Below are 19,558 nucleotides of genomic sequence, written 5' to 3' on the forward strand. Positions count from 1 at the left end.
CCAGTTAAAGAGTACATATACGTACACTACTGGTCAAAAGTTTGGAATAATTACGTTTTTTTTTTTGCATGTTTTTGAAAGAAGTCTCTTATGGTAACTAAGGCTGCACTTATTTGATCAAAAATACAGTAAAACAGGAATATTGTGAAATATTATTACATATTAAACTACATTGTGTCTTCTAGTTTAATATTTTTTTAAATGCAGCTTATTCCTGTGATGGAAAAGCTGAATATTCAGCATCATTACTCCATGTCACATGATCCTTATGTTGATTTGGTGCTCAATTATTCATTTCAATTAAGACATTTTTGTAACATTAGAAATGTCCTTAATGACACAATTTAACACATTCTTGTTAGATAAAAGTACACATTTCTTCAAAAAAAAAAAAACTTACACCAAACTTTTGAATGGTAGTGTATCAGGGTTTTAAGCAGCAATATTAATCAACTGTTTTCAACATTGATAACGGAATAAATGTTCCTTGAGCACCAAATCATCATATTAGAATGATTTCTGAAGGATCATGTGACACTGAAGACTGGAGTAATGATGCTGAAAATTCAGCTTTGCCATCAAAGGAATAATTTAGTATATTGAATAGTAATATTTCACACATTTAAGAATTACATTTCAAACTCAACTGGACTTCATTCATACTGAATGTCTCATATTATTGTGCTAGATTTGATGAATTGTGGTCCATGAACAGCTGGCCCAAAACATACCCACTCCACAGGGGGCTTCCGATGCCAAATTATGGGCTTTATAGGCTTTGAGGACAGTGGGTGTTTAATCATTTGTTCTGTATGGTTGTTTTATCTGCTTTATCCCCCGTCTTAGTGGAGTGATTTGATGTAACCTCATGGATGAGGGCCAGTGTGTCTTTATCCAGCAGTGTGTCAGTGCCAATGTAAATGCTAATTAGTCAGTGCGTGTATATGATTTGGGATTGTTTTTCTGTCTGAATGTTTGTTTGATGAATATTTCAGCATCACCCTTTATCCAGCGTGGTGGTTGCCATGGTAACGGACCTGTTTGGTAATACTGAAATCGCTATGGCAACAGAACAGTGGCATATTTTTTGTTCTTTTCTTTTGCACTGGGGATCATGTGTTGGCCTACATACGCTTATTACACCTCCTTTAAAATGTCAGGCAAATATCAAATGAATCCATCCCCAAGCTTAAACATATGGGGGATGTCGTTCGCCTTACATAATTACTGGTTTCAAGTACGCAGCTGGGTCAATTGAAGAGTTTTAATTTTGCATACTCATTAAAGATACTCAGCTGTGCTCTGTTTTAGTTCAATTCATTCTATTCTTTCTTTGTTCTTTCTGTGTTCCTAAGAATAGACCATTGTGAGGGCAAAGCATTGCTCGGTTTCTTTTGTCTTTTTCTGCGGACTGAGTCATACCTTTTGAGGTCGTAAATATAAGTAAATATTTAATTTGTCAGGCATCATCCTGTTATATTTAACTTCCCAAGTGCCAGAGTGAGATGCTTTTGATAAATACAAAACTGGGACAATTCTCTAGCTTGAATAAAAAAATAAAAAATAAAAAAAAAGACATTTATAAAATAAATAATAAAATAAATAAAAGTTTATTCAAACTCACATAGTTTGAAATATATTTGAAATATAATTTTTAATTAAGCTTAAAATTCAAAATAGAAGCATTTTCATTATATACAGTTATAAAAAATATTTGGTAAAATTCATAAATTAATTAATTAATTAATAAGACATTTGTAAGTAAATAAAACATTTTATAAATAAATAAAAGTTTAAATTCACTCAAATTATTATGCTGAAAATATCATTTACAATGAACAAAATTGTATTAAAATAAGAATCATTTTCATTATAAACATTTTATAAAAAGAATATTTCGGAAAATTCATAAAATACGTTTTATAAATAAGACAGCTATAAGTAAATAAAAAGTTTATAAATAAAAAAATTCTAATTCACTCAAATTATTATGCTGAAAACATAATTTATAATGAACAAAACTTTATTAAAATGGAATCATTTTCATTATATATATATATATATTTTTTTTTTTTATGTGCAAAATACATTTTATAAATAACTAATAAATAATAGATTTATAAATAAATATAAAGTCTAAGAAATGAATAAACATTTATTCAAATTCAAGGGCATCAGTGATCCTGTATGTCATATAGCAGGGTCATTTATAGAGGTCACTTCATCGACTTTACCCTTGATGCAAATCAATATTTCATCCCATTCCAGTCCCATCAAAAGCATGTGTTTGTGTGGCATGGTTCTTCATATGATACATTCAAACAGGTGGAAAAAAAGACACTAGCACTGCTCATCCATATAGCCAACATCACATGATACAGGTTAACACTGTAGCAACTAACAAAGGAAAAACAATAGTGGGAAAAAAAGAGAATTCAGGGAGACTAAGTCATAAACACACCCTGACAGGGCCAGCCGTATAGGTCATGAATGCCCCTTGGTTTTGACCACAGTCAGAGAGAGTGAGAGAAATCCAGGCCAAGAAAGAATTCAAATCTTACATAAGCACCGCAATGACGTCAATGCCACTCCCATAGCATTAGCTGTAGGCTGCTGTGTTGACTTCACTCACTGACTGCGCTGTCAACATGTGTTTAATCAGGCCTGCCAATTACACTAACAAGATCAACTACATCTATTCACCAACGTATTCTTGATCAGCTTAAGGCCTATTGACTTGGCTTATTATTTCATTGGCAAATGAGGTGATTCTCAGGTGATTCAAGAAAAAGACTCTGTTGCTTTGCTAGGTAAAAAGACTAAGTGAGAAGTCCATGAAGAAACAAATTATTGATGAATCAATTTAATTCTTCTTCTCTATTGTATGTAATGTGAATATTCTGTCAAAGCAGCTCAGTCCAGCAACAGCAGACAGAGAGAAAGGGCAGGGTCGACCAAGCGTTGTTTTTACGTAACCGATGCTCTTTGTTTTTCACCTAAAAAGTTGAAGAAAATGGAAAGGGGATGGTATGAGGAAGATGTTTTCAGACAAAGGTTTTCTTTTTCTGTTAAATCAATTTTTTTATGTATTTTCTTTTCAGATTAACTATAATATTATCTTATTTAATTTTTATTTAAATACTTTTTTTTTTATTAAATCTGATACGAGGGGAAAATACAATAAACTTCAATTTCTCCTGTTCTTCGCACAAGGCTATATTATGCCTTAAGACTGTGAATTTAGTACATTTGGACCTCTTAAAAGTGTTTTTTGGAGCATGACAGACATGGCTACAACAAATTGTTGTTGTGTTGAAAAAAAAGCGCACAAATTGTTTTCCTATTGTGTTCTACTGATAAAATAATAGGTTTGAAATGACACAAGTATAGTAAATAATTCAATTTATGTGAACTATTCATTTTATGTGAAGTATGCCTTTAAAAACCTAGTGAAATGGCAGTGAAGCACTGAATCCTGTAGCCTTGATGTAACACGGATGATGTAACAGTGTCTCAAGCAATTGTAAAGTGTTCTTGCGTCAAGGTATTCAGAGGAATGCAATTAGTCTGCTGTGAATAATACTTTAGTGGAAATAGTTTGGGTGCCGGTGCACAGGGCGTCCTTCCATTTTAAGAAGAAATAAAATAGGACTAGAACCTAGAGTTGTAAAGTGCTCTGTCTACTGAAGCATCCTGTCCTGATGTGTTTGCACATGAATTGTCACATTCTGACTCACTAGACGCCTCTCTAACTCACTGATAGTATTTATAGTACAGTAGTTTAGTACAGAGAGAATGAGTGTTTAGTGATTATGTGTGAGTCTGAGCATATGTGGAACTTACCGTATGTTTACTCTTTCTAAACAAATTTGTCATGCCTCATCAAAGGCTTAGGGATCATATCTGTGACGTGGCAAAGAAATTCATGGTGTCACTTTAAGGGTTAAGTAAATGTCTCTGCATATAAATGCCTCATTCATTCATTCATTCATGTTGGAAAATACCTTGTGCTCTATAGGCCAGGGGGTTTACACAAAGTTTAAATATAAACAGAGAAAAGAGAAACAATACTTCAGACAGTGCTTGTTATGTTTCCACATTTAATTGCACTTCAATAATAAACAGCATTTTTTAAATAATTAAATTAATATTTTTATTTTTATATTATTATAAATAAATAAATGGATGGACGGACGGACGGACGGACGGACGGACGGACGGACGGACGGACGGACGGACGGACGGACGGACGGACGGACGGACGGACGGACAGACAGACAGACAGACAGACAGACAGATAGATAGATAGATAGATAGATAGATAGATAGATAGATAGATAGATAGATAGTGTGATGGATTTTTTTTATTAATCATAACAAACATGTATTTTTCTTGTAGGATTAACAATTAAATGCTTTTGTAAGCCTGAAATGTCCCCAAACACTCAGTCAGTGTGTGTGTAAATCATCTCCGAACATATCAAAAGGGGAAATGAAACTAGACAGATATCTAACTTTATAAACTCATGAATTTGAGCTTCTACCTAGTAACAGAAGGGTTTGCGGAAGTATGCATATGAAGAACCAATAAAACTGGAGAAAATTATGAATCATGTCAACTTTGCCATGCTCCTATTCTATAAAACTGTTGTATTCTTTTTGCTGGTGGGATTTTCTCTGAAATTGGTCTGAGATCCTCCGGCCGTGATTAAAGCTTATTGGAAGGCATTGTCTGGAGTCTGTAATGCTGCGCAGTAGGTTAGTGGAACACTAGAGACGTTATTCCAAAGTACTAGTGTAAAAAGGAATGAGATGTCGTTTGACTCAGTGTGAGACTCTTAGGCGGGGTTATATTGCTGTCAGGTAACTATATTTCTAGACATTTTATGCAGTCAGAATAGTTACTCTTTAGGTCAGAGGTCAGAGGTCAGAGGTCAGTTCACCTTATAATTTTGCAAATGTCAACTGCTTGGGCCTGGAGACGCCCAAGTCAGGTGCGTAGGGGAAAATCTTCCTCAATAGATAGATAGATAGATAGATAGATAGATAGATAGATAGATAGATAGATAGATAGATGATAGATAGATAGATAGATAGATAGATAGATAGATAGATAGATAGATAGATAGATAGATAGATAGATAGATAGATAGATGATAGATAGATAGATAGATAGATAGATAGATAGATAGATAGATAGATAGATAGATAGATAGATCAAATAATGTGTATAATTAATGAAAGTCTGTTCTAAAGGACAAATGACTAATTGTGGCAGATATATCTGAAATAGATTTCATTGGCATTTTGTAATTTGCTTGTCAGCTCATTAAGATTGAAAAGTAGGAAAGATTTAAGTAATAATGTCCAGCTATGTACGTGTACATATGCTTCTTATTGCACTGAGTGCTTTTAAAGGGGTGGTAATGGCCTTTTCACAAGATGTAAAATAAGTCTTTGATGTCCCCAGAGTGTGTATGTGAAGTTTTAGCTCTAAACTATGTTAAAATGGTGACTTTTTCAGGGTGAGCAAAAACGCACCGTTTTGTGTCTGTCTCTTTAAATGCAAATGAGCTTCTGCTCCCAGCACAGGGGGCGGAGCTACAACAGCTTGTGTCCTTTTACCTCACACAGACATGCACTGAAAATTTCAACAATTTTTAGCCTTTTATATTCAAACCAAAGTCAGGAAGATGGAGAGACTCAAAAAGAGGTGAAAATTTCTGAATGGTTAGTTGATGAATTTATGTAGCTTATGTGTAGTTATCTTCTAGTCATTGATTGGCAGATTCTGTCTTGATAATCTATAAATCGTGTTCCGGGGGCGGGGTTTATGTAAATTTTAGGGTTAGTGATGTCACTAACCCGGGAGGAATGTCGTGTAGTCCCTATGTCAGCTGTTTGTTGAAGTCCTTAAAAAGCTATTTAAAAAATATATATATCTCCCTTTGCTTTGAACTTTGAGCATTGTTACTTTGCAGATGTTGTTTATGCTCAAACAACAACATTACACACTAACTAAAGTTAGAAAAGTGAAATCATAATCAACCACCCCTTTAAGAACACTTTTCAAGAACTGATGTGAACAGTATTGAGGCAGTTCACTTAAAATAGATGAACTTCGCCAAATTATGTAAGGCATAAATAAACGGATGGAGCCTAAGTGGGTCGCATGAGCCAGCGGAAATGTCACATAAACCATAAAATAAATCAAATAACTTTCAGCACAGTTAGCAACTGAAGAATTTAGATCCTGCGTTATGTCAACAGCGTCTGAAAATAGCAGCTCAAATTGACCATATCTCACTGAGAAATGCAAACACTACAAATATAAATGAAGCGGAAGGCGAATGTCTTGCTTATGTCTCACGCTGCTTTCTTCTCAGTCCAGATTCCATCCACATCCTTCCTAAAATATTATTCATTTATAATAAATATACTATACAAGAGGTATATACACAAAACAAAAAAATTGCTAAATCAAGTGCTAAATGACATTTTTCCCCCTTATACGACACAACACTGAGATGTAAAAGAAAACAAACCAGTAGGGGGAGAAAAGAATGTGTGATTTGTGTGGTATTTGCTTGGCCTCACCTCTGTGTTATCTCACAGTTCACTGACCATTATATAACCAGTCTGAACAAGTATCTCTTTATTAAAGCGCAGACAACTGCTCATCTCTAACCAACAAGCGCACCAGAGAATCAGCCGTTGTGTGCATAAATGTGTATAAAGTACTGAGCAAAAGGCCATGTGTTCAATCTGCTCCCTCATTTGTACTTTCCCTGGTTGGTGTGAATGTTAGTACGGCTCAGTGGTAATGTGTGTCAGATCAGACTGGGCTGGATCAGCTGCAGACTGGGAGAATCTGCTGTCATTATCATGTTATAACCATTCAACAAATCTATTTTGATGAACTAGAATTGGTTTTTAATAATGACAAATCGTCAGTTATATTTTTTTAATTATCAAGTTTTAATGTTGCTGTGGTGAATTACACCATCTTATAAATTACTAAAATATAACTTGAAATATGTATATTAAAAATGTATGGTTAGTTGATGAAAAATTAGTCATATTATATAATGTAAAATAATAATGGTATTATCATTGTAGGCCTATATGTCAAAATAAACATCATTATAAAAGTGGTATGATTGTCAAAAAACATCTTAGTACTATAGTTTATAATACTATTTGTTCAGGGACTCTCACCTATATGATTCAACAGTAAAGTGCTTGTGGCAACAGGTTTTTCATGAATCAAGAGTGCAGGGACGCCCCCTGGCGGTTATCTTCAGTTGCTCAGACACAAACCATTCACCACAAATGTAAGCATTAATATTTTGTGCTTTCTTAATTGTTGCCATTATATGTCACCTACCAATTATATTACGTTGGAATTAGATGTTCTCTTTGAAAGTAGTTTGAGTTTTGAGTAACTTTGGCTAATGCATCAAAACGTTTGTCAGTCTCAGCACAGTCAATTAAAAGGCTAAAAGAAACTAACAAAACATGCAACTATTGCTATCAGTGTTGGGGTAACGCATTACAAGTAACGCAAGTTAGGTAATCAGATTACTTTTTTCAAGTAACTAGTAAAGTAATGCATTACTTGTAAATTTACAACAACATATCTGAGATACTATTTATTGACTGACACCTGAGCTCTCCTGTCCCCCAAATCGTTTGTGAGGTACAGAGGCGTTGTGTGCGCTGTTTATGATGGTTATTCTAGACTAAATGTGAGCATGCATTTACTTATCTCACTTGCACAAAAACAGATTCAGTATTCCTAAAAATGAATAAAACCAGTGAAATGCAAACTCAGAATATTATACAAACCTGTAATAACAAAATATAACACATATAGCCTACTTAATTTAATCTCACTTTATTATCCGTACAGTAAGCTACAGATGTAATTTTGCTCTTCCTTCAGCCTGAGTATTATTTATTTCACTTTTGGTGTGAAAGGGGCTATACAATTGCCAAAAATAGAACTTTTATTTTTTTTTGTTATTAAAAAACAAAGATGAGAGCCCAGCCCAAGTAACGCCAAAGTAACGTAACACATTATTTCCCATAAAAAGTAACTAAGTTATGCAATTAGTTACTTTTTAAGAAATAACGCAATATTGTAACGCATTACTTTTAAAAGTAACTTTCCCCCAATCTGATTGCAATACGCCATAATTCAACTATTCTAATCAAGTGATTTGAGATACTCTTCCGCCAGGGGGCGCATGGAGGCTCACGAAGCCGAATCGAATCTCCTTTTAAAATAATTGAAATCTCAGGTAGCCTACATTCAATTCTATTAAGTCTACCAAATGTCTGTGCATACAGAAATCTAACCCAGAGAGCAATCTATAGGCTACTTTAGATCAGTATGTTATGTCATTATGTCAAAGATTATATAACTGTAAGAAAAGTCACATTTATCACGTGACTACCCTCAAGCCTGTTCGAGCAATAAAATACGTGTAAACAAATCACACACTGAGAAACCTAAATATCCACTGATGTACTGCGTGAAAATATACAGGGCAAACTATAGCTTAAAACGATAATATCATACCTACTTATTTATTACGCAACATCAATGACGACTTCCGGGCCACTAATCCCGCCCTTTCCAGTTTATTATTTTCCATTCAACCCACTATTTCTGTGGCTCAGACACTGACGTGTATCTCTGTGCTCTGGGTGATGACGTGTCCTGAACACGCTCCTCTCGTAGAGCTACTGACCGGTGATTGCTAACCGCTAGATTGGGACCATCATCAGAGGAACACCATGGCCAGTGAGTCTTCATCGTTTTTACTGTACTTCCAGTCTATTAACAACTAGTGCAATGCATTCTGTAGCTATAAACAACTGGTATTTTATCAATAACTGGTTAGCCACAGTGTTTATTCGCTCATTAAACATTAGCAACTGCATTTTGCTGTCAGAATCTAATGTTGTTCATTGCTTTATCATTAGGTTCACGGAAAGACGTTGTTTAACTTTATGTTGTCGTTTAAAATGTGACTTTAATGGTTTAATTTGTAATTACACTGGTTTTAAAAAGCGACCATGGCCAGCTAGTACTACTAGCTCCGTAAACTAGCCTTCTCACAAATGCATTTGTTGTTTGTTTGATTGCTTAGAAGTTGATTGTATTGTAAACCTGTAATTGCACTTACGTAATTTCGTTAGAACCATGGTGTGTAAAAATATAACGCCAACTTCATATAAAAATCTGGCAACTGTGATACTAATCATTGTTGTGTATAGTAGCGTGATTTGTATTCGTTTTATGCATGCATTTGGTGTGCATATGGTTTTGATCGTGTTATTTGGGTCAGGGTTTTCTTCTTGGATTGAATGATGACGTTGCAAGATAGAGATTCAAGCAACTTGTTTGACCTCCAGAAACTCTAAAGCCACGTCGCCTGAAATCCCAAGAGCTCCTGGGATAGTATCGTTGTTGTCTTGTTTTCTCATGATAGGTTAAATAACTGTAACCCTAAGTGCGGTTCTTTTCTTTTTCAGTTAAATTCCTGGAGGTGATAAAGCCATTCTGTGCGGTTTTACCTGAGATCCAGAAACCAGAAAGGAGGGTATGCAGTTAGATCTCATCTCAACATCTTGCTTTAATAGTTCTTGTGGCACTTCAGTGATACTAACTCTTTGAATCTCTTCACCACAGATTCAGTTCAGAGAAAAAGTGTTATGGACCGCAATTACCCTGTTCATCTTTCTGGTGTGCTGCCAGGTATGTTTACTCTGTCAACTCCTAAGCTGTTAGTGCTGTAAACTGTTGATCAACAAATCATTATTGTGCATTTATAAACCTCTCAAACCAAACATTACCATCTTTGGATGTTTTTTGTTTAAATGATCTCCTATGATCTCTGTCCTCCAGATTCCCCTCTTTGGAATCATGTCTTCAGACTCAGCAGATCCCTTTTACTGGATGAGAGTGATTCTGGCATCCAACAGAGGTGCGTATACCTGAATCAGCAATGTCAGACAGTGATTGAATCAGATGAATGATTTAATCAAATCTCATTGGCTGATTAATTTGCTCATAATTATAAAATCAGATTTTAAGCACCCATGCTAATTTTAAGTCCATCAATAACTGTGATTTGTTTAGTTGTCAATGAATTATACAAAATTATCCCAAATAGTGAATTTGGAGTAAATGTTATCTAATATTTGTTATTCGTTATTTTTCATATTGGTCACCCACGTTCGCAAAATCTCAAATTGGCCAACCATTAGATTTAGTTTAGTAAAAGTTGAATTAAAGCTTTAAAATGTGTTTTTCAGGAACTCTGATGGAGTTGGGTATCTCTCCTATTGTGACGTCTGGTCTAATCATGCAGCTGCTGGCTGGAGCTAAAATCATTGAAGTTGGAGACACACCTAAAGACCGAGCGCTCTTCAACGGAGCTCAGAAACGTGAGGCAACCCTTTCTCTTTTACACTATATGAGTCTTGTCCATTTACATGGCTCTCTGCAATTCTTGATTCCGATTGGTCATTTGTGGAACTCTGCATTTAATTCTATTATTATATTTGAATGACGGGGAAAGTTTCATAATGCAAGTTATAATAATGCATTATCGTTTACCAGTTGCACATCTTTCCTGTGGTCTTTGATATACTTGGCTAATTTATTTCACTGCTTGAAACTAATAGAAAGGTCTAATGCAGCTCCCATTGCAGTAATGCTTGTGGAAAACCCATCTTAATGTCACCATGGCATTTGTTTCTGTAAGATATCTAACTGTGAGATCTTTCCACCAGTCTTTGGCATGATCATCACCATTGGCCAGGCTATTGTGTATGTTATGACTGGCATGTATGGAGACCCTTCAGAGATGGGTGCGGGAGTCTGCCTCCTCATCATCATCCAGGTTAATTCACATTCTCTCTATTCTCTATTATATCTACATGTGCTTGAAATAATTAGACCTTTTAGGAGTGATAAACTGATATATTGGTAAGTATCTTCTTCAGCTGATAACCTTTTCTACAGAAGCATTTGGTTCTGACTGAATCTCCTGATAGGATTGTAAATGGATAATGCACATTTTCTGTTTCAGTCATTCATATTGTGTATCGTGTGCATTTAAATTGTAGTACTCCTCATTCTAGATACTATCATTGACAACAACCTTTAAAATAACATTGGATCTATTTTTACCTTATTGTGGATTTTTTGTTGTTGTTATCTCTCGAAGTTATTAAATGGCACTGTTGGTTGTTAAATTGTCTGTAAAATCACAAGACTTCACTCTGGCTAATGCAGTGACCTTTGTAGCCATTGTGCAAATAATCTCATCTGTTTGCATTCAGATCTAACCCTATCTATGCAAATGAGCGCATATAAAACTGATTGATCAACATCTTGTATCTTGTCAGTCTTATCTTGTGGTTCAGTTTGTGAAGAGCATCATCCTTTCTGTTGAAAACACCTTGCTTTAGTGGTGGTCTGCATGTTCTGTATAGAGTTTATGTTATGGTTGATCACTTTATGATATTGATGATCTGTTCTCTGTAGCTGTTTGTGGCCGGTCTGATCGTGTTGCTGCTGGATGAGTTGCTTCAGAAGGGTTACGGTTTGGGCTCTGGTATCTCTCTCTTCATTGCCACAAACATCTGTGAGACAATCGTGTGGAAAGCGTTCAGCCCAACCACAGTCAACACAGGAAGAGGTTTGTGTTCAGGATGAAGCGTCTTGTTTTGAACCATTCTGTCGTGTCATAAGTAATGTTGACTGAATTTTGTTTGTGTACATTCAGGTACTGAGTTTGAGGGAGCCATTATTGCTCTGTTCCACCTGTTGGCCACTCGTACTGATAAAGTGCGAGCTCTGAGAGAGGCCTTCTACAGACAGAACCTGCCCAACCTCATGAACCTCATCTCTACAGTCTTTGTCTTTGCTGTAGTCATATACTTCCAGGTTAGTGGATTATTGTTTAACAGAGGTGTTTGCTAAGGTTTCACTGTTGTTATGGCTTGTTCCAATCCTAACCCGAATTAGCTGACAGCATGTATTAGATGCTAAGTATGTATATATTTTTTTTCTTGTTCCACAGGGCTTCAGAGTCGACCTCCCTATCAAATCGGCACGTTACCGTGGCCAGTACAACACATATCCCATCAAACTCTTTTACACCTCCAACATTCCCATCATCCTGCAGTCTGCACTGGTGTCCAACCTTTACGTCATCTCTCAAATGCTCTCCACTCGCTTCAGTGGGAACTTCTTGGTCAACTTGCTGGGGACTTGGTCGGTAAGTGACCATGTATAAGTTATTTTGTTTACATCCTTGTTAAGTGTTTTTAATTTAGCATTTTGATTTAGATTAGAGTTAGAATATGCTAATCGTAATAATAATTTAATTGAATCATTTTAAGTACTTTTCAGTCATTCTGTGGCCACTTTTATATATTTGCTGAAGCCCCTCTAGTGGGCCCTGGTTGGGAACCACTGTTTTAAATTATACACACTCACACAAGATCAAACTTTACCTGGCCTAGAAAACTATTTAATCTGCACCTGTGTGGTCCACCATCATGGAGGCTGCCATTTCGAAATCACATGACCAGATGAATTCTACTAATTTTAGCTTGCTTATCAGACTCTTTAGGTTGTATAACAAATTGTTTAAAAAAATACTTGGTGCTCCTATAATGTGTGTGTTTGTTTCTGTTAACAGGATAGCTCAAGTGGAGGGCCAGCTCGTGCTTACCCAGTAGGAGGTCTGTGCTACTACCTCTCTCCCCCAGAGTCTTTTGGTACAGTTCTGGATGATCCAGTTCATGCAATCATTTACATCATCTTCATGCTGGGATCCTGTGCCTTCTTCTCTAAGACCTGGATTGAGGTGTCTGGATCCTCTGCTAAAGATGTAAGAGCGTTAGGCTATTCCTGCTTCCTGATCACACAGAGCTACACTGCATAGTTGACTTAAATGGGCTTTATATGTTCATTTTGCATTACTTAGGTGGCCAAACAGCTGAAAGAACAGCAGATGGTTATGAGAGGACACCGAGAAACTTCTATGGTCCATGAACTGAACAGGTAAAACATGCAGAGCACTCAAATTTACTTAGACCCAATGAGTCAAATATGGAATAACTAAAACATTTTTTTAAATCCTCATTTAGGTACATACCCACAGCTGCTGCTTTTGGAGGCCTGTGCATAGGAGGTCTGTCAGTCATGGCTGACTTCCTGGGAGCCATCGGTTCAGGAACTGGAATTTTGTTGGCCGTCACAATCATCTACCAATACTTTGAGATCTTTGTAAAAGAACAGAGTGAAGTGGGCAGCATGGGTGCTCTCCTCTTTTAGTACGGCCCTCTGTGACCACATGAGACTGTCTGAATTTATAAGGTTAAGTTCTTTTATATGATTTTTGTTTTATCAAATGCACAAATTCAATGTTCTACATCAAGGATGGGCTCCCACTGTGCATCTGATCCTGACCTGTAGTGGCTCGCTTTGCACCAGAGTTGCAGACTGAATTGTGTTTTGCTCTCTTGGGGAAAATATGGCAGCTTGATAAGTATGGGAATGTAACCATCCACTCTTTCTGGTTTATTTTTTATTTTTATCTCCCAAGCCAGTATCTATCTATAGAGGTTTCGAATTCTACGTAATTCCATTCAATTATGCATAATAGAAGAAACATGTCCAAACCTGATCCACATTTGATACGCCCTGCAGTTGTCTCTATATGTGTGTGATGAGGTAAGCGCAATGTTATATGGCAACAGTTGATATGGTGTAAATAAAAATAGATTTTTACGGTTGGTATGCGCACTTTTGCCCGCTGAGTGTGTGAAGACGTTGGATTGGTTGTTAAAATTTGCCCAGGTTTATCAATGCCATTTTCTTTGAGATTACTGCATTGGATTTGTTGAGGTTTTGCCAACAGATTTTCCATTATATTTATGTTGTTTTTCTTCTTGTATCTACAAGCTATTGTAAAATAGTTCTGTGCATTTCAGGATCACTACTTAATGTTTCTGTTATCGCCCCCCTTTTAGATCTAATTAGCTTTGGTTTCTTTTAGTGGACCAAATGCTGCAGAAACTGCCTGTTTATGAATATTCCAGTGTTGATATGAGAGGATGTGGTTTGTAATAGTATTTCATTTTTTTGCTGTTTTCTTATACAGACCACAGTATTAAAATTTGTTGCGAATACTTTTGGAGTTTTGTTCTTTTAATTTTTAAATTTTACATTTTGAGCACAAATTTGTACAATTCTCAAAGATGTTATTTGATGGCAAAAGACTTACTTCAGAGTGAAACAAATTATTTCTGTGCAGAATCCACATGGCTACCCCATTCCATAAATAAATAGAAAAAACTTCAAAATGTGTCATTTTTGTGTGTTTGTCATATGCTTTCTTTTGCTTGGCCTCATCCTGATGATAAAATAAAAAATGTTATAGTGTCCTGTAAGATGCAATGTCAAATCCACTTAGAATGTTGAATATGAACTGACAAAGAATGAAATAAATGTAATGATTTAATTTTTAATGAAATGTAGTATTTAACAATACACTGAAATCTAAGAATTAGGTAAATTATACTCATGTATTATGTTTTTTAAATCAATCACCCTATTACCATAAGAATGTGGGGTCAATTTAGATAAATGGGTTAAAGCTGCATTGTGTGTGTGTGTGTGTGTATATATATATATATATATATATATATACCAAAATTATTGTTTTTGCAAAAATATTTTTTATATTTCGATACCAAAACACAAAAATAGATTTAAAAAAAAGAGTGCTGAATTGAACATGTAATAAATACATTTAACATTACATTAATGTAACTATACAATTATAATAAAATAACATTATTTTGTAATTATCCACTAGAATCACATTTATATTCCATATTTCTTTGATTTTGAAATTGAATTATGAAAATGGCTTTTATTCTGAAAAGCTGTTCGTGTGTGCACATCTTTGCAGCAGCGCCGCCTCGATGGTGTCGCATCCTGTCTTGAGTCTTTGTCGGGCTTCGCTGAGATATACCATCATTTGAATACGACAGCAGGTACAATAAATGCATTATGATAAAGATGTCCCAAAAGGTAGCGTCGAAAAAATAGCGTATGGTCGGTGCTGGTGTGTACATGCAAATAAATGGTGTATCGATTCGCCACCCTAAGCCTGAAAGAAGGTTGTTAGCAACAAGCTAGCCCTTGACTCATCGTTACAATGGGTGGATAATAGCAATCCGAAGCTCTTGTGTGTTTTGTTACATTACACATGTATGAGCTTGACATGAATATGAATAAATAAATTGTCAAACGATGAACTGCATCCTCAAAAGACTGCCATATTTTAGTAGCAGATGTAACTTATTTTTTAGGCACTTGAGGGAATCGAATACTAACTTAGTATGATTAAATTAGTGCTGTCCTTTAATATTCATGGATGATCTGCTAGTTATTTTAACTATTACTTAAGTATTAGTAATTTAAGACGAAGAGATGATTAGATTTAAACTTATTGTTTGTCTGTTTTAGGGTGGTCATTTCCCATCATCATCCCTTTAGAGAATCATGGCTGAGCCCGAACTCCTCCTGGACTCCAACATTCGCCTTTGGGTTGTGCTGCCTATTGTGTTTATTACTTTTCTGGTTGGAGTGATCCGCCATTATGTCTCAATTCTGTTACAAAGTGACAAGAAGCTCACGTTAGAGCAGGTCTCAGACAGGTAACTTTCATTGGACTGTTTCATTATCCATCCTCATGTGTTTTGCACCGCGCATTACAGAACACTAAAGATTTGTGCTTCATGTTCTCTTCTCTACACAGCCAGGTTCTCATCCGGAGCAGAGTTTTACGGGAAAATGGAAAATACATCCCCAAACAAGTGAGCCCTTCTTATCTTTTTGTGTCTTTTGATTGAGGCGTTACCGGAGCACTGACACTGAAATGTTATCTCTTGCTAAAACAGTCTTTCTTGATGAGAAAATTCTACTTCAATAATCAAGAAGATGGGTTTTTCAAAAAAACCAAAAGAAAGGTAGTCCCACCCTCTCCAATGACTGGTGAGTCGTTCTAAACTGACATTCTTTTATGCATATATTACATCATAAAATGACAGTCAGGATTGAGCGACAAGGTTAATGTGATGATATTTACTCAATTAGATCCCAGTATGTTGACGGACATGATGAAAGGCAATGTGACAAATGTCCTGCCTATGATCCTTATTGGTGGTTGGATCAACTGGACCTTCTCTGGGTTTGTCACAAGTAAGAGATACAGTTTTTGTTATCAAATATGGTTTCTTGTTGTCCATTCTCAAAGAATTCATCTTAACGCATTTACAATTCTGTTCTCTCCCAAGCAAAGGTACCGTTCCCTCTCACTCTCCGCTTCAAGCCGATGCTGCAGCAGGGAATTGAGTTGCTCTCTCTAGATGCCTCCTGGTTAGGGCTCTCACAACCTTGAGTGTTTTTCATGTTCTTATTTTTATTCAAAGCTGTATCTTTAAATAACCTCTTGCTGTATGCCTCCACAGGGTGAGTTCAGCATCTTGGTATTTCCTGAATGTCTTTGGTCTCAGGAGCATGTATTCTCTTATTCTCGGACAGGACAATGGTAAATAACTTTACTGATGTGCCATTTCAATACACCATCATTTTGACCTACTCCAACGGTGATGCCATATTGTAAATGTATCTAAAATTTGTCAGTTTTCTGCAATGAAATAATGTTTTAAAATCTAAATAAAGGGCATTTTGCCAATTTAATAAAATTTGCACTGTAGCAATAGCTTTTACCTTAAATTTTTGCCCTAAAAGTCTAATTATTTTTTTAATGATATGCATATTTTTGAGATTTGTATCATTTACTTAGGGTAGGTCCTATATATCAAAGTCCCTTTCAAGTTGGTGGCCATATTTGCAATTTCAGATGGGCAATTGTCTATCAATTGGTGATTGTCTCTTTTTTTATTTACAAGGTGGGACTTGGGTCGCATATTATGAGTGCACCGTCTTTGTATATATCCAAAGTCTTTGCTGTATATGAATTCATTTTCATACATTTGCAACAGGTGCAGATCAGTCTCGCATCATGCAGGAACAGATGAGTGGTGCTGCAATGGCAATGCCTGCTGACACAAACAAGGCATTCAAGGTATCAGCTAAACTCTAATGTTAATACATTTATTCTATAAATGTTTTGTTTATTTTATATATTATTTTGAAGCTGGAAACTAAATCTCCCTATTTTTTTATTTATGTGTATAAATGTTCTATACTTTCTGTTCTTCCTAGGCTGAATGGGAGGCACTGGAGTTGACCGATCACCAGTGGGCCTTAGAGAATGTTGAGGAGGATCTGATGAGTAAGGACTTGGACATGTCTGGGATGTTCAGCAAAGACTTGCCAACGGGCATCTTCTGAGTGCCTGTCTACTACTGAGAGGTTTTGGAGGACCTCATGAAATTACAAGAGTGAATTGTCGGACTGGTTGTGGGAGTGACAAAACGCTTCCATTCAGATTTCTAGAAAGTGTCATAAAGCTCATTGCAGACATAAAACATTTTGTCATTTGCATGCACCATTCCCTCCATCATTCATTTTTGACCAGACTTAAGTGTCATGGTGTGACAACGCTTTGAGCTTAAAGCTTTTTAAATTATCTCTTGCGACTGCATTCATACAACGCAACAGAAACATTACAGTGCACCCCATAGAGTAGCATGTGGCCTGGTTTTCTTGAAAACATTCCCTAATGATTATTGCTGTTGTCTTTATTTTTGTTTTAACTTTTGCTTTAACTTTTCATTAACTTTAGTTGTTTTAAGAGCCCCTTGTTCTTGTTTTACTAGGACCATTTGATTGTTTGGACCAAGAAGGCAAACATGAAGTTTTAGGAAGTAATGTGATATAAAAGTGGAACAGTCCATAACTTAGGTTCAGTTACATGAATAGTATATTGCTAGCATTTTAGATGGTTTCTTATGGTGCCAATAATACACCATGCACTAAATATGTAGTGAAAATACTTTTTTTTGCCATTAAACTAAGATTGAAGATTAAAATTTATTGGCATGTTTAATATATTTATTTGACTTCTATTAAACATCATCTTTGCTTTTATAAAATAAATGTTCCTAACTACATTTACTGGATGTGTAGATTCTTAATACAGCCTGTTTTACTGAACCATGACGCACTGTTCTGTATTCTGTATTTATTTTATGATTTAATTTATTTTTCTGAAGAAAAGTGGATCCACCATTAAAGTTGAGATAAAGTCTTTTTTGACCCCATTTACTTTTTAAAAATGATGTTTCTGGTCTGATTGTGCTACTTCTTTACAGCATGATGTTCCAAAGTAAAGGAAATGCTACTTGTCTTCACTATTTTTATTGAAAAGTTACAATTTGCTTTGCCTCTTAGGGCGGATGTTACCAAACTCTTTTTCTTTTTCCAATTCTTCAGATTCAACTGCTGGGTAACTGCTGCCACTCTTCATAATATAATTATGATTTAGTTAAAAAAAAACAAGACAATAGCCTAAATATAATCTGCATCTAGCCTACATAAAAAAATACTAACATTTGTTTACTTATCGTTTTTTTTTATATATATATAAAATGCTATTTATTAAAAACCAATTCCATTTCATTGTCATGTTAATAAAACCGTTATACAATTAAGTCTCGAGCATATTTTCAGTATATGGTTTATGAATCTATGAAAGTTTGTTTTCTGCCCCAAAAAAGGTAATTGCGACTTTTTAATGTCACAATTCGGACTATTTTTCTCAAAATTCGGAGTAAAAAAAAATTCCAGAATTGTGAGAAAAAAAAATGGTCCGAATTGTGACATTAAAAAGTCGCAATTACCTTTTTTTACTCGCAATTGTGAGTTAAAGATGTAACGTTAAACTTGCAATTAAAAGAAGACCTTTTTTTATTTAGTGGCTGAAACAAGCTTCCATGCGAATCATACAATTGAACAGAAAATAAGATATTTCAGAGAATGTTTGTAACCAGACAGTTGATGGCATAGTTTTTTTTCTTTCTTTTTTTTTCTACTATGGAAGTCAATGGGTGCCGTCCGTCAACTGTCTGGTTAAAAACATTCTTTAAAATATCTTCTTTTGTGTTGAAAAGATGAAAGGAACTCATACAGGTTTGGAACAACTTGAGGGTGAGTAAGTGCATGGTGATGACTAAAGTTTCATTTTTGGGTTAACTATCCCGTTCAGACTGGTTTTGTGAACCGGTTCAACCGATGCATCGAAATGATCCGACCATTCAATTTAAAGCTCAATATAATAGAAAATAATTTCAGGAACAATGTGACAAAAAGGTCCTCATGGTCAAAACTTGTTAAAGCGACTGACAGGAATAAATAAGATGTCAGGGATGCAGACACCAGTCTGTTTCTCTTCCCAGAGCCCTAACTTTTAATGAAGGACGGTACAATTTGTTTTAATTATCCACCGCACCTCCTTCATGTAACTACTATTCGAGTTCGGCAGCATAGTAC

The 19,558-nt window shown here is 35.5% G+C and overlaps 2 protein-coding genes across 2 annotated transcripts; both read left to right on the forward strand.

The window, feature by feature from the left end:
* Positions 1-8,685: 8,685 nt before the first annotated feature.
* Positions 8,686-14,394, forward strand: sec61a1b (SEC61 translocon subunit alpha 1b). Its single transcript, XM_082137358.1, has 12 exons — positions 8,686-8,809; positions 9,544-9,611; positions 9,701-9,766; positions 9,917-9,995; positions 10,327-10,458; positions 10,807-10,916; positions 11,564-11,717; positions 11,805-11,965; positions 12,102-12,299; positions 12,726-12,917; positions 13,014-13,090; positions 13,177-14,394. Exons 1-12 carry the CDS (start codon positions 8,803-8,805, stop codon positions 13,361-13,363), a joined length of 1,431 nt encoding a protein of 476 aa, XP_081993484.1. The 5' UTR covers positions 8,686-8,802; the 3' UTR covers positions 13,364-14,394.
* Positions 14,395-14,981: 587 nt separating this feature from the next.
* On the forward strand, positions 14,982-18,319 carry emc3 (ER membrane protein complex subunit 3). Its single transcript, XM_082137366.1, has 9 exons — positions 14,982-15,090; positions 15,566-15,756; positions 15,858-15,915; positions 16,000-16,093; positions 16,196-16,300; positions 16,396-16,477; positions 16,570-16,649; positions 17,107-17,189; positions 17,330-18,319. The coding sequence occupies exons 2-9, from the start codon at positions 15,602-15,604 to the stop codon at positions 17,456-17,458; spliced, it is 786 nt and encodes a 261-aa protein (XP_081993492.1). The 5' UTR covers positions 14,982-15,090; positions 15,566-15,601; the 3' UTR covers positions 17,459-18,319.
* Positions 18,320-19,558: the final 1,239 nt, after the last annotated feature.

Source organism: Leuciscus leuciscus (genome assembly GCF_965113295.1).
Source record: "Leuciscus leuciscus genome assembly, chromosome: 14".
Lineage (NCBI taxonomy): Eukaryota > Metazoa > Chordata > Actinopteri > Cypriniformes > Leuciscidae > Leuciscus > Leuciscus leuciscus.